Source organism: Leptonychotes weddellii, chromosome 6 (genome assembly GCF_054177405.1).
Source record: "Leptonychotes weddellii isolate Sample4059 chromosome 6, ASM5417740v2, whole genome shotgun sequence".
Taxonomy (NCBI): Eukaryota; Metazoa; Chordata; class Mammalia; order Carnivora; family Phocidae; genus Leptonychotes; species Leptonychotes weddellii.
This window is the reverse complement of record NC_138374.1, coordinates 16,365,322-16,381,643: the sequence shown is the minus strand read 5'-3', so window position 1 is coordinate 16,381,643 and position 16,322 is coordinate 16,365,322. Positions and strand designations below refer to the sequence as shown.

At 45.3% G+C, this 16,322-nt stretch overlaps 1 protein-coding gene across 1 annotated transcript in view; it reads right to left on the bottom strand.

The window, feature by feature from the left end:
• Positions 1–16,322, bottom strand: part of LOC102734402 (guanylate cyclase 2G-like) — a 34,282-nt gene that overhangs the window by 2,132 nt on the left and 15,828 nt on the right. The window contains 6 exon segments of the mRNA XM_081823068.1: positions 769–946; positions 6,205–6,363; positions 7,813–7,981; positions 14,802–14,873; positions 15,406–15,510; positions 16,224–16,307. Coding sequence (XP_081679194.1) covers positions 769–946; positions 6,205–6,363; positions 7,813–7,981; positions 14,802–14,873; positions 15,406–15,510; positions 16,224–16,307 — 767 coding nt within the window.

Genomic DNA, 16,322 nt, shown 5'->3' with positions numbered 1-16,322 from the left:
GGGGGTCTGCTTCTCCCTCTGACCCTCTTCCCTCTCATGCTCTCTGTCTCTCATTCTCTCTCTCAAATAAATAAATAAAATCTTTAAAAAAAAATTTGATGTGGAAAATGCAGAATACAGGGCTGTTGTGTTAAGAATACACAGCAGAATGGCCAAGTTAGGAGTAGATGCCAGACTCCCAGCCCAGGGCCCTTCTATCAACTCAAGCTACTTCTAACATGGCCATGCTGCATATGCTCAATGTGCCAAAAGATGACACAATTATCCTAATATGAAGCAAGCTACTATTGAGGAAATTGCTTGGGAGTCACAAATAATTTAAGTTAAAGACTTACTCTAAGGCTGGTGAATAGTTTTTTATCTCATTGTCCAACCCCAACTGATGAGTCATGATCCTTGGAATGCTGGTTCAGAAAACATTCTGGGGCCATGTCAAAATTCCCTAGGAAAGAGAGCTTGGTTGACTAGTGATATCTGGAACAGACAAAGGAGGACAATGGAAGTGCTGATGTCTGATACATTTTTGTGTCATTTGTGAAACAAAGGGAGAATTTATCACTCTAATCAGCATGCAACACGGTGCTTTGCATGTGGAAGGCATCGAGTGGGTGGATGATGAATGAAGGAAGGAATGGGTGAATGAATGAGTGAGTGGAGGAATGAATGAATGAATGAATGGAGTGAGCCATACAGGAGCAATCACAGCCATAGTGTTTCAAAATTCTAATGGTTAAATGATCAGGAGAAAATGTTCCACATCTCACTCACCCTTTGGAACTGGCTTCTCGTAAAATTTTTTTGATGGACGAGAAAGTGGGCCTTTTCTCTGGAGATTCATCCCAACAGGCCTTCACCATGACCGCAACCTTCTCATTGCCCTTCTCCTCTGACAGGGAAGATCGAAATGGAACTGAAGCCATGGGGTCTTTGATTCGGCTGATGATTTCTGAAATTCATGTGGGATGCAGACAGCCAAACGTCTGAAAACTTTGGGCCATTCAGGACACTTCAAACATATGTGCTCTTCAATTTGTAAACTGAGTTTTTAAATAAATTGAACAGATTGGAATGTTGGAGAAATCTGAATATTTTATGAGAAATACTTTGGAACCTCCTGGAAAATGAAGAATCCTACTGTAAAACATATAAGCACCTTCAAATGAATCTGTTTTTAGATTAAGTTCATTTTTTTTCCCAATAGAACTTTTCTTGAAGTAAAGCATATATATGTCTATGTGACTTCAGGAGTATATAAGAATTTGGGGTTGGAAATCCCCAAAGTGCACCTTATACAATTTGTATTCCATATACAATGTCCCATAAAAGTTATTTTAGCAAATAATAAATGTTACCACCACGTGCTGCCTCCATGTCCAACTTTGTAAACCTACTTTCTTTCACTTCTGCATTGACTTCTACTAACATTTATTAAACATTCTGCTTATCCAGGTTTTGTAGAGGCAATAATAATTTGAGAGCAATGTATACATGTTTTGGTATAAAAATACTATGGGTGTAATAACATGAATTTTTATTTATTTATTTTTTATTTGAGAGAGAGAGTGTGAGAGAGAGAGATCATGAGTGGGGAGAGGGGCAGAGAGAGAAGCAGAATCCCCGCTGAGCGGGAGCCCTATGTGGGGCCGATCCCAGGACCTGCGATCATGACCTGAGCCAAAGGCAGACGCTTAACTGACTGAGCCACCCAGGCACTCAACATGAACGAATCTTAAGCACATATTACTAAGTAAAAAAAGGTAGTCTGAAAAGGCCACACACTGTGTGGTTCTGTTTATATGACATTCCAGAAAAGGCTGTAGAGGTGGGTACATGATACTGTGTATTTGCTAAAACCCACAGAACTTTACAGCACGGAGAGTAAACCTCAAAGAACACACATTCTTAACAATATCAGTTAGGATATTGGACAATCCCAGGATAAAGGCAGACCGTGACAAAAGAATGACTTGAGACCATTAAGACTAAACAAAAGGACCCATTCACAATCACTGTATTCTAGTCGGCACGACTGCTTCTCACGAGGGGACAGAATAAGAACTCTGAAAGTACCACACACATAGGCTGTGATTGGATACGTAAGTAAATGGATGGCAAATGGTGGGAGCCAGGATCTCACTGTTAGAAAGGGAGGTTTGGATAAGTGATAGGGAGACTAGAATAAATGAACCATGTGGTAATGATGTTGTAAATGTCGGTATGAACTCATGTTTAGCTTAGCATAGATACAGCTGGGTAGATACAGATATGGAAATGCGTATATACACATGCCCCTGGGAAGGGCAAGATGCAAGAACAGCCCAGCAGCAACGAGCACCCAGCACCTAGGTCTTGGTTTCCAATATCATTCTCCAGTAAAAAGAACCAGGGTTTGGGGCGCCTGGGTGGCTCAGTCGTTAAGCGTCTGCCTTCGGCTCAGGTCATGATCCCAGAGTCCTGGGATCGAGTCCCGCATCGGGCTCCCTGCTCGTCAGGGAGCGTGCTTCTCCCTCTCCCACTCCCCCTGCTTGTGTTCCCTCTCTCGCCGTGTCTCTCTCTGTCAAATAAACAAATAAAATCTTAAAAAAAAAAAAAAAAAGAACCAGGGTTTATGTACCCTTGACATGATGGGACGAACATGACAATTTACCTCTGTGGCCTTCCTCCCAAGAAGTAGAAGCCCAGTCTAGTCATGACAAAAAAAGTAATTAGACAAATCCCAAATGATAAACATTCTACAAAATAACTGGCCAGCACTATGTCATAAAAATGAAGGATAGTCTCTGAGAAACATTCCTAAGGAGCATGGAGTAGACATGATGGCTAAATGCAGTGGGGTGTCCTGGATGGGATGCTGGGGTAGGAAAGGACACTGGGTTAAAAACTAAGGAAATCTGGGAGCACCTGTGTGGCTCGGTCGGTTGAGCATCCAATTCTTGATTTTGGCTCAGGTCATGATCTCAGGGTCGTGAGATTGAGCCCCCGTGTCAGGCTCCACACTGGGTGTAGAGCCTGCTTAAGACTCTCTCTCTCTCCTTCTCCCTCTGCCCTTTCTTCTCCTCTTAAAAAATGAACAAACAAAAAAACAAAAAACAAACAAACCAAAAAACCCAAGGAAATCTGAACAAGGTATGGCCTTTACTTAATAATAATAATACAAGTTCTAAAACTGTGTAAAATATTATCTTGTATTTGTAAATGTACATACTTGAGTTTAAGTGCACATTTTTAATGCCTAAAAATGATCTGAAAGAAAATACATTTAAAAAAATAATCTGAAAGAAAATACATTTAAAAAAACCACACAATTACCGTATGGGTTCAAATTCAAATTGTGGGTCTGCTCCTCAGAGTACACATGTCATGAGCTGATAATGTGCAGCTGTCCTTTAATCGTCAACCATCCATGGTTACTCTATTGTAACTGTTCTTCTTTGGTGTGCAACAGGATGGGGGATGGCGGGCTTTTAAAACACAGATTCTGGGCCCACCCCCACAGTTTCCAATTCCGAAGGCCTGGGGTTGGGCCTGAAAATCTGCATTTCTAACAAGTACCCAGGGAATGCTGATGCTGCTGGTCCAGGGTTGCACTAGGCCAGTGCCTCTCAAACTGTGGATCTTCAACATCATCTGGGAACTTGATAAAAACGTAAATTCTCAGGCCTCGCCCCAGACCTCCTGAATCAGAGACCCTGAGGGTGGGACCCAGTAATTCCGTGTCTTAAGCCCTCCAGGTAATTCTGACACCCACTAACATGTGAAAAGCACTGGTCTAGTGTGTGCAGAGACTCGATATCTATCCAGTTCCCAGCACCAGGATTGTTTGTAGGGAAGTACGAGAAGTTAATGGAAGAAGTGTGTTTGTCCATAAATTAGGTGCACCTTGTACTTTTCCTGGTTGCAGTCCTGTGTATACATAGTCCCATATGGCCAGCTCTCATTTAAGTCTGTGAGCAAAGGACTACAGTGAAGGGCAAACATACCAACTGTATACAGTCTGCCCATCCCCACTGCCACCCCGGCCCCCCACCTCCACCCCAATTGGTGCAATCCCATGGCAGCTGAGCCTGGCGAGTACAGATGGGCTCCTTCCTGGGCTCAGTCTGGGAAGATCTATGTAGCTTCTTGGTTCCAAAGTCAGTTGCACTTGGATTTGGGGTGAACCTTTTGGGATTAGTCTCCCTTCTATTTCACCTGACCATAGATTAGAAACTGGAATCCACTTTTATTTTTATTTTATTTATTTATTTTTTTGGGGGGGGATCCAATCTCTTTATTTTTATTTTTTAAAGATTTGTTTATTTAATTAATTAGTTTGTTTGTTTGTTTTTGAGAGAGAGAGCAAGGGAGAGAGAGCCTGAGCTGGCGGGGAAGGGCAGAGAGAAAAGGACAAGCAGACTCCCCGCTGAGCAGGGAGCCGGATGTGGGACTCGATCCCAGGGTCCTGGGATCATGACCTGAGCCGAAGGCAGACGCTTAACAGGCTGAGCCACCCAGGTGCCCCAGGAAGCCACTTTTAAAGCAACTACATACATTCAGAAAGGCTCCTGACTTGAAAAAGTCTCCAGGGAATTCATGATGCTCTAAAGATGAGACTTGAGGCTGGCCCCTGGGAATGGGCTAGAAATGATAGGCAAAGTGGTACAGAAAATAAATCAAGGGAGAAACTTAGAAACTGACACACAAACACTTCCCTCGGCTTGCTCAAGACAGCAGCCCTCAACGTGGGCTGCACACTGGAATCACCCGCAAACCCTGATGCCCAGATCGTGGCATACGGCATCAGAATCTCCTCGGCTGAGACCCAGGTAGTAGCAGTTTTTAAAATTCCCAGGTAATTCCAGTGTACGGCTAACCTGGAAAGTAACAGTGCTGGGGGTTATGCCTCCTATACTTTTATTTTTTTTTTTTATCAATCTGGATCAAATTTTGCTTATCTCCTACCACTTCCGCCCTTAATTCCATGACGGGGTGTGTGTGAGGAGACAACTCAGCAAAAAATAAGCCTGAGCATATCCTATAAAGACAATTGGGCAGGATTTATTAAAAAAAAATTAAATATACTTAAAATATATTTATCTATTCAATTTTATGTCCACAACGATACAAGGCTGCTCACTGCAGCAACTATAATAGCAAAAAATGGAAAATAACCAGAATGTGTATTAATCAATAATACATGGCATATCCTTACAATGAAAAATTCTGTAGTCCTTAAGAAAGAATAAAGCAAATTTGTATATACAAATATGAGATGAGAGATACCCAAACAGAAGGAACAGTGTGTGCAAAGGCTCTGGGGTAGGAATGTGTCTGGCATGAGGGAGGCACATGAAGGTGGCCAGCATGACTGAAAGGGGCAAACCATGCGGGATGGAATTAGGAAGGTGTACTGAGCTGAATGGTGGTCCCCAATAAGATATGTCCATGTCCTAATCCCCAGAATCTGTGAATGTGACCTTATTTGAAGAAAAGGTCTTTGCAGATATAATTAAGTATCTTGGGTTGAGGGGATCATTTCGGAATCCCAGGTGGGCTCTAATCCAACGACAAGTGCCCCTTATAAGATACAGACAGAGGAGAGGTATACAGAGGAGGAAGCAATGTTAAGGTGAAGGCAGAGATTGGAGCGATTTGGCCAAAAGTCCATGAAGCCCCGGGCAGCCACCAAAAACTAGATAAGACAAAGAACAGATCTTCCCTAAAGCTTCTAGAGGGAGCACAGCCCTGCTGAACCTTGATTTTGGACTTCTGCCTCCTAGAATTGTAAGAAAATAAATTTCTGTCACTTAAACCTAGCAGATTTGTGGTTAACTTATTATGGCAACCATAGGACACTAATAGAGAAAGTCCCCGAGGCCAGGTGGGAGGGCTTTGGTGGTCTTGCAGGCCACTGTTAGGGCTTAGCTTTCGTTCCCTAAATGGGAAGCCAGGGGAGGATGCTGTGAACAGAAGTGACGTGACCTAAATCATTTTCCAACAGGATCACCCTGACTGCTATTATAGAATAAAGTGTGTAATCCTGAGTTTCTGGATTGTTTTTATAAGCAAACTGCAACCGGTTTTTTAATTTAAAAAAGAACATAAACTTTAAGAAGGAAAAACAATGGAATAAATCATAAATCAATAAACACTGAATTAAAAAACAAGCATTTGAAAGCTAGCCCACACAACCAAAGCCTGCCAAAGAGGCTCTTTCAGCTTTACCGTCTGGCGCCTCGTCGAGGTCCTCAAAAGGCCCGTGGTCCTGGTTGTGGATCAGCTCCGTCATCAGGATGGCAAAGCTGGGAACATCTCCCTTTGGGGTGCCGGACCAGGGCGCCTCTGGGAGCCGCCAGAGCTCGGGGGCCGTCCAGTTTCAGAATTCTGCAAAGCAACGATGTGGAGAGGGAAGCCTGCGGTGGGAAAGGGGCAGGCAGAACGGGAAAAGCCACCACTCTTTCTCAGGGAAGCACAGAAGAATTAAAAGCATCCAGGCCCTGAGAAATCTTCCCAACAGTGCCCGACTTAAAGGGCAAATAGGGATCCGTGGGTATGCGAACGCAGAGCAATCAGGAAGGACGCGCACTCACGTGGTAACTGTGCCTAACGCCGACTGTGCAGTTAGTAGAGTTCTTCATTTTTCTTTCCCTTTTCTGTCTTGTCTAGATTTTTAAAACTAATTTATTGAGGTACGATTCGTAGAACATAAAATTAACCAGGAAAGCAAACAATTCAGTGGCATGTAGTACATTCGCAGTATTGTACAACCAACCACCCAAAAAGAAGTTCCAAAACATGTCCATGGCCTCAAAGTAAAATCCTGGTCCCATTAAACGGCTTCTCCCCGGTCCTCCTGCCCCCGGCCCCAGGCAACCACCAACCTGCATTCTGTCTTTATAGATCTCTTTGTTCTGGATATTTTGTATAACCTACATTTATTGCTTGCTGTGAGGTTTATAGGTTTATTTCATTGTAGGCTACAATCGCTAAACATATTTATATATATATATATATATATATATATATATTGGGGGATGGGGAAATAGAGTGGCTGCTAGCAGGTGTTCAGAATTTCCCCTTTTGTCTTTTTCTGTAAGCCATCATGCTGTCCCACGTTTCAGAAACTCCCCCACGTGCGCACAGCCAGGCTGCCGTAAGGTGCTGCTCCAGGGAGGGGTGCCGAGCGCCCCGGGACCGCGCGAGTGGAGACTCAAGGGTTCTCAATTAACCGCGGAGGAGTAGGAAGAGTCCGAGCCTCCGTTTGCGCATATGCAAAGGGGGTTTGGCCTCCAGGCAAGAAGGTCTCATCCTGAGATGTGCAGATGTGCACGAGAATTATTAGAAAGCTTTTTAAAAACCACACAGATGCCCAGGTCTGGATTCCATCTTCAGATATTCTGATTCAGTTGATCTGGGGTGGGATCTGGCCACCTAGGTATTTTTTTAAAGCTTCTCAAGTGATACTGGAGCACCGAGAGGATGGAACTCATCGTCTTTTAAGTGCCTGCAGATGATGCGCTCTGAGGACACAGGATCATGATGCAGTGGGTTGCCGCGGCCTAAAGAGAAGGGCAGCGATTTGCTTGGGGCAGCTCGGCCAGGGTGAGAGCTAGCCTCCTAACTCGGACATCACCCCCACAGACTCACCACCCTGGAGGCTATTTTTCTCTCGCTCTCTCGGGGGGCAATAGAACAGCCACACACAGCTCCAGAGGTAGGCCCCCGGTGGGTCCCTGTGCCAGTGAGCTTCAGGTGGCAGAGGTGGGTGGGGGGGCAGGCGCCCTGTGACCACTCTGCTGGTAGCTAGTGGGTGCAAGATCTGCCAGTGGTTACCCGAGTGGTCTGTAGGTCCCTCGCTGTACGTTCTGTAGGTCCGGCCATACTTGAGCTCCCACAGCCCAAAGCCCGTCAGCTTCACCTGCATCCGGCTGTCCACCAGGCAGTTGGAAGGCTTCAGGTTGCCATAGGACCCCAGGGGGCTCCAGTGGAGGAACAGCATGCCCTAGAAGAGTGAAAATAAGCAAATGAATTAGAGTAGGTGTCAATGGACCCTGCTGAAAGAAACAGAGACAGAAACAGATGGACAGAAACACAGACCCAGGGGAGGGGGAAGTGCCCATCTCTAGGTTCATTCGGTTCCAGAGCCACTAACATAGCCCCTTGCCCATGAGTCAACCTGGGTAGAGTTACCCAAGTAGGGGAAGACTATATCTGGCCCCCTGCTGTGGAGCCACGAAGGCAAGGCCAGCCTAAAATAAATAAGCTAAATAAAATAGAATCTGATGGAGTGATCAGACTCCTTAATTGAAATCCCAGCTCTAACACTTAGCAGAGAGCAAGTTACTTTACCCCGTAAGCCTCATTTTTCTCATCAAAACAGAGGTGACAATAATCCCTAGCTCCCAGGGTGGCTGTGGAGGGTACATGGCATAATGTATGTGAGACACCAGACATGTGCATGCCACAAAGTAAATCCCCACCATAAATTATCATGAAAATGTGTATAAATATGATAAAGGAGATCAACAATATGGAAACAACACTATGCAATTAAGACTATTCTCTTATTACCTATGTGTTAGGAATTATACTCTACTCCTACCTGCATATAATGATTCTATAATAATAGAATATTACATTCTGTTATATCCACTTAAGGGTCCTGTTTGAGCACTTTGCAAGGGAAAGGGGATAAAATGAGGAATGTTGAAAAATTCTCATGTCATCCACTGTGTTCTTAAGGGTTTATAGCTATTATTATTATGCAATAATAAACTACCATTATTTATGAAGAGGCCCAGAAAGAACACTAGAATCAGAAGACGCGCATTCACATCTCCACTTGACCACTCAGTCTCTTCAAGCAAGGCACCTCGTCTCACTGGGCCTCAATTTGACCATCTCTGAGATGGGCCTGCCTAGATCCCCACTACTTGAAAGATGGCCTAGGGACCAGCAGCACCAACATCACCTGGGAGCTTGGCAGAAATGCAGAGTCTTAGGCCTTGTCCAGATGTACTGAAGCAGACTGTGCATTTTAACCTGATCCCTAGGAGATTCTTGTGCACATAGTCTGAGAACACCTGTCCTCGTCTATTGTTCCACACCTTGGCTGCCCATTAAAGCCACCTGGGGAGCTTAGAAAGAAAAAGCCGATGCTTAGACCCAAACACAAGAGCCTGTATTAGCTATAGATAACATGCAGTACAAGCCAAGCCTGATGCTAAGGAACCCAAAGCAAGAGAGGGATCAGAATGGGGGATAGAGTGCTCGCTTCGGCGGCACGTATACTAATTGGAAAGAATGGGGGATAGAGTGCCAACGGGAAGACCGAGCTCAGGGTGAGTCACTAAGGCAGAGAGCATGCTCATTTGGCAGGGAGATGGGGGCAGAGGGCACAGATCTTTCCATAGGCAGGGAAGGGCTTAAAGAAAGACCAACAATTGTTGGAGGAACACAGAGAGAGAAGAGATAAATTTGAAAATGAGAGCTGTCACATTTGAAGCGGGATCAGATGGACAGATGTTGGTATATCTCTGCGATGTCCCAGGGCAGGCTAGCAGCAGTGATACGAAGGCGAGGGGGACAGGGCTGATTGCATTTCAGAAGTGACCACAGGAGTGCAGGGAGCCAGGAGGGCCCCACTGTGGGTGATCCTGGGGTCTTTATTTTCTTACCTTCCTTGATAGCTTCCGTACTATTTATTCAACATTTCCAGCTTCTTGGACTCAGAGTACAGACATAAGGGCTCTCTATATCTTTGATCTGAGTCTCTGAGCCATTTGCAGAATACTCAGCGTGGGAGCTTGTAGGAAGGCAGCAGCCTCAGGACGTCACAGGCATGGGGCTGTCGTGGGGCCATTGCACCTGCATCAGCCTGAGGAGCGCGGGCCTCCTCCCACCTGCCTCACCCCAGAGGTTCCGGAGCAAGAGCGAACATGACCATGTCTCTCTCGAGGGTCTTACTGGATCTTTTTCTGTTTTAAGTTATGTGGTGTGTGGTATCAACCTACGTTCCCTACTTAAACCAACTCATGTAATTCCCCTAGTGACCCTGTAGACTCAGGTGGCATTATTGTCAACCTCATCTTACAAATAAGGAAAGAAGGAAAGGGAGAAACGAAGAATTTCACCTGCGCCAGGTCACAGCGCTGGCCTGTGGTGGGGCAGGACCGGGAGGGCTGCAGTCCCACTCCCACGTCCCCGCCCTTGACCCCCTGCACAAATGCCCCGTGGCTGACGAAAGAAAGCTCCGAAGGGCAAAGAAGAGGCGTGACTGAGCATTGCGCTGAAGCCACAAGGGTCCATGAAAATTCATACCGAGATCTGGATCGCTGATGAACAAATAAATAACAACAGACCTTTCTCTGAGCGCTTATACTATGCACTGTGCTTTCTTCATACGTAGGATCACATTCTGTCTTTCCGGAAGATGGGTTAATGTTCTCCTTCTCTGTCTCCCAATGAGGAAACTCACAGTTTTAAATTGCTCCCAGAGAGTGAGGGCAGAGCTGGAATATAAACCCAGGTTGGGGTGCCTTCAAAGCACAGCGGCTTCTAAATCATTAGATTTTACTGTTTCCGGTGCCCTGGTGATTAATTAATTGTATGGGAGGAGGAGGACGAGGGTGGATCAAAGTACATCCATTCTCCTGACACCGTGATACGGGAACTGCCCAGGTTCAAATGTGTCCCGAGCCCAGCTGAGGAGGGAGGTGAAGGCACCCACAGGTGTGGTAGCAGGAGGCCATGGTGGCACTCAGTGTTCCAGCAAGGGGGAATGCGAGGAGGCCCTGAATGGACTCTGCCCCCAGGGAGGGGGCCGTGGGCCTCGTGGCCACCAGCTCAGGGACTCCCTCTGCTCTCGTAGGGATCACAGTCTGAGTCACTGCCCTGCTTTAGCAATGCTGGACGTGCCGGCTAAAGCGGAAAGCAGGATCACAGATACACCGCTCCCTCTCCCACCCCAAAATTCAGTGTTGGTTTTTTGAGATGATACAGTTACACTTTAGGAACTGCAACCCACTCACCCAAAACTGGAGGGGCCTGGCTGGGGCTGCCTCTGGAACTCTCTAATGAGGCTCCAACAAGCCAAGGTCCGGGCTTGAAATCTGGGCAGACCTGTCTCCAATCCGGAATTCTCTCTCATTTCATGGTGACCTCCCCGTGCAATAGGACTGCCCCCGACGCTCACAACTCTCTCTGCCCCTGCTGGTGCCAGGCCCGACCCAGGCAGGAGACCTTTTATTCAGGCACCACTGATTACCCCTGATATCCAGGTTTATTAGCAGCGTTCATTCCATTACAATATAAACAAGATGTTTAGGGATGGTTGAAAGTTTAGGAATGCAGCCCTCTCCAAGAGATGGCACACATCTCTTCAGGTTTGGGGTTTTTTTTTTTTTCTATCTTGATGGAAACGTATGATTTCATATATATTGTCACAGACCAAATAGGTCATGATCTCAGGGTCGTGAGATCCAATCCCCCTGGGTGTGGAAACTGCTTTAAGATTCTCTCTCTCCTTTTCTCTCTGTGCCTCCCCCTCTCTATAAAAAAAGAAAGAAGGAAAGAAAGAAATATGAATTAATAGTGGAGTTAATTGCTAATTATTAATTAAGAGCACTGTCCAAGAGAAACACAATATGAGCCACAGGTGTAATTTTCAATTTTTCAGTTAAATAGGTGAAATTAACTTTAATGACATATTTTATTTAACCCAGTGTATTAAAAAATCTTATTTTGACATGTGATCAACATAAAAATAATGAGATATTTTAAATTCTGGTTGTTTTTTTCTTTCCAAGTCTTTGGCTCTGGTGTGAATTTCACACTTAGAGCACCCCTCAATTTGAGCTCGCCACATTGCCACTGGCCAATAGTCCCACGTTTGGACAGTGCTGACTTATCCCAGAGGGTTGTTGGGGGAATGAAATTTCTTTACAAGATTTATTTATTTATTTGAAAGAGAGAGAGCACGTGTGTGTGTGAGTGGGGGAGCAGAGGGAAGACGGAGAGAGAGAGAATCTGAAGCAGACTTCACACCCAGCGCGGAGCCCAATGGGGGCTCAATCCCACGACCCTGAGATCATGACCTGAGCCAAAATCAAGAGTCAGACACTTACCTGACTGAGCCACCCAGGAGCCCCATGGGAATGAAACTTTTTAAATGGACAAGTTTTTAGTACTAGTTAGTACTAGTAATCTGTGATAATAGTAATGGTACTGCTCCTAACTAACAATGAATATTTACTGGCACCTGTTACGGGGCGGGCATGGTGCTAAGTATACTTACTTCTCGAAACAACTCTATTAGGTGGGTACTGCTGTTATCTTTAGTTGATACCTAGGGAAACTGAGGCTCAGGGTAGTTATGTTCCCCTGGCCAGTAGTAGAGAGCCAGGGTTCAAACTCCTAAGCAACTTCTATGCCAAACTGCCCTCTTCCTCTTAATCCATCAAGACTTCTCTTACTAAGAAATGAAGGCCCATCCCTAACTCAAGAAGAATATCATAATTTCCAAAGCTCCTTCCCAGGCTGGCTCCACTAGGTTGAACTCTCTAGGGACAGGACAATGAGCCTATTCCTCCGTGCCCTCCATGCTCAGAATTGGGTCTGAGACAAATCAGGTGCTCAACCAACATACGTTTGTTGACTTGAAAAGTCTGTGGCATCTCAGAATCTCTCTGGTACCTGGTAGAGAGAATGTTCTGGTCAAATAGACATCCGGAGAGGAATTGTTTTTATGATTGATATGGGATGGCCAGAAGCGCAATCTGACCCACAGAGTATGGCCAACGTTGAGTTCATGTCAAAGTCACCAATGGGGAAGCTCTGAGAAGCTATAGTGAATTTTTGTTAATATTAGTCCCCTTTGAAGGAATGCTGGCAGAGAAATTGACCTTAAAGGGCCTAAATGTGCCTTGACCTAACTCACTCTGACTTCCTTATACTGTCCCATTATGTACACACTCCATTTCAGAAGACTGCAATCCTTCTAAAGCAAAGTGTCAAGCTGTCTTCAGTTTCCCTGGCATGGAGCAGTGGATAGACTCAGTGACCCAGAGTGACTGAAGACCACCAGGGAGACTTTCCTTTCAGAGTGCCATTCTCACCCACCCCAGTGTTTCTTCAGAGAAACTTTTGGGTTAATACCTCTTGAAAACCAAATGCCAACTGAAAAAGCTAAATCTATTTGTTATCCATACCTTACCTGGGGAAAACTTACTAGTTTCTCTTCAGAGGCAATATATGTGATGTCAGCGGCAGGAGACAGATCCCCAGAGTCTAGAGTACTACCCTGGGCTTGGTGGGGAGGGAAGGGAGAGGGGGTGAAGGGAAGGAAGGAGGAGCCCAGGGTAGGAGAGGATGCCACATCAGATCCTCCTAATTTTAACCATTCCACCACTTAATTTTACATGTACATTTCCTGACTTTTTTTTTTCTATAGCTAGATTTTAATCCATTCAGAGATTAAAAACAAGTCCTTGTCCTCCTATGAAAGTGCCCAGAGTAAGGCAAACCCTTAAGAGATGTTCAATGAAGTCTTACTGAAATACTAGCAAACAGTGGTGGCCCAGGGTCATCTGTGAGGACCTGTTATGGGAGGCTTCCGTTGTCTGCCTTTCTTGGTAATGACAATATGCTGGTTTCCCACTAAAGCCTAAGATACCGAAGTTTCACAAGTAAGACAACTTCTCAAAAGTAAAGAGCAATTAGATCCTAGAGAAAAAAAGAAAGTTCTTTGATATCAATCAGACCAGCCTCTTCTCTTAAACCCACATGGACGCTTCCCCTACAGTGAGGGGAAGTGACTTAACAAAGTCACTCCAAGCGCCACCAGCCCTCTACTGTATGTCTCACCCTGTGTCCCTCCCAACACCCAGGCCAGGTTTTGCCTGGAAGAGTCTCTTGGTTGATGAATGGGCTGTTGACTGACAGATGATGACCAGCCCTGCCCTGCTGCCCGTGTGTCAGACTGAGGGACTTCCTCACTAAGACCCACTCCCATGTCATTGGAGTGGTCCCCTCTGATGGCGAAAGCAGGCACAGAGAGCTTACAAAGAGCGGCTGTATTGTAGCCGAGGGCGAGGAGGACAGCCTCAGGATGCTGGTCCACACTGACATGGCCCCACTACTCACCTTCCATCTGTCAAGTGGATAGAATGATAGCTCTACCTTATATTTTGTTGTGAGAATTAAATAAGTTAATATACACAAAGTGATAGAAAGTAGGCAAAAATAAGCACTAAATATATTTTAGCTACTACTACTACTACTGTTATTATTAATCTTTTTTTGCAGACACCACAGCCCTCTTTGCCCAAAGTAAAGACTCTGCCTGCTTATACACCTTCCTAGGTCTGCATCCCCAGCCCACCTCTCAGCTCGACAGCTTTGTGGCCGTTTTAAACTAGGCATAGTTTAGGCAGAAGCATAAATAGGCATAAACTAGGCAGAAGGAAGGGGTGTTAGCAATCCTCCTCCCCAGCTTGCTTCATGGTCTAATAATTAGCTTTTCTTTGGGGTAAAAAGTTGCAGCCTGAACTGTAAATATCCTGCTCCTTCCCGATTGGATAAGCCCAGCATCCCTTTCAACTCTAGTGTAAAATACTTCTCACTATTTACTTGGAATCAGGGAGGGAGAAAAGAATGGAAAATCTGATTGAAGCAGTGAATTTTAGAAGTGGAATCATTTTGTTTGAGGAGATCTGAGGAAGAGAGAATTTTCAGGAAAGATTACAGTTCAGTTTAACCCAAGACCCAGAACAACTCAAAAACACTGGTATTTGTTCTTTAAATGAGTTTCACATGATAATTACATTGACTATGTCATATGCAAATGACAGTTTGAATATCCAATCCATCGCCTTATCTGAGTTTCTCAAAACATTCTGAAAAAAACAGTTATTTGAATTATTACCCGTGGCTCTAGCAGAAGCACAGGGAGCTTCACATGTTGAATGGATTTGATTCTAACACATTGGATGATTTTGACCAGAACCACTGCACCCCGAGGCAGAGTACTCGACAGCCAGTCCTGGAAATTTCCCAGGAGATATCATAACCTGATTCAATGTTGACAAAGTCACCCGGTCTGGAGTCTTTTAAATACTTCCTTGTTCCTAACATAAAGCTGATGGTCACATACCATGGGTAGGATGAGTCCAGAAACATAATTTGGAAGTGATTATAATGTCTTAAGAGATGCTAACAGGCTCAGACAATTTCCACCCAGAGCAGAGGAAACCGGACTGTTGGCAATTCCACTGCTAATCGTATCCCCTGCAGGATAATTCCAGCAAGATAATTCAGGTCTTTCAATTAGACCTGAGAGGAACTGTTCTTGGATGAAGGGCAAAACATCGATAAGGTTCTTTATTAGCTGCTACTCAAACCCGAGGTAAGATGTACTAGTTTGTTTGCCTTAAGACTCCCTTTCTTGCAATACTGGGTGACAATGCAGATGTTGGGTGGTTCTGTGCAAATACCAAAGAAGGGGACAATGTTTTCGTGCCTTAATTCATACACCTGAAAATAATAATAGTAGCTGATGATTACAGTATGTCTCCTGTGCCGGGAGCTCTGCTATGTGCTTGACATACATGCAGCTAATTCTCACACAGAGAAAAGGTGAGAAAAGAACTATGACTGCTCCCATTTTACAGATGAGGAAACTGATGCTTAAACAGTAAAACAATGTGTTGAAGATCATACAATTTCTTAGTGGCAGAGCTGGGAGGTATATCCAGACAGCCTGCCTCTAGCAAATAAACCAGAGGAATGATCAAAGTCTAACCAAAACCATAGACCTGGCCCTTCTTCCAGATGTTCTTGGCTGTCAGTGCCAGGGGCGGGGAGAGGGGGGGCATGCCAGGTCACAGATCTTGGGCAAGAAATCAGACTCCATGAATCTGACTCTATCCAAGGACCAGGTTCGAGGGAGGTGAGCAGCAGAGAGGATGGAGACACAGAGGATGGAGAGATAGAATTAAGACCCAAAAAATTAAGGAGAAAGAGCAAGGCTGGAAGGGGCCCCAGATTTCAGGTGCCTGGGTCAGGCTAAAGGATCTGAAGCCTAATGTCTGGGCTGTCAGGGGACGGGGGTAGTGGGCCAAGGTAAGGGAAGCAGCTTCCCACCATTGGTCCTGTGGCCTGGGGCATTTCCAGATGAGAACCGGGAGCTGGCAGCAGAGAGCCAGAGAACATCATTACTTTCTCTCTTCCGAGGGCAGGGGCCTCACCAGCCGGATTTCCTGCAGCACAGATGGTTTCCTGACCCAGGCTTTAGCTTGGTCACCAACATAGCAGATGGCCACATGGTTTCCCTGGAACCAGAGACA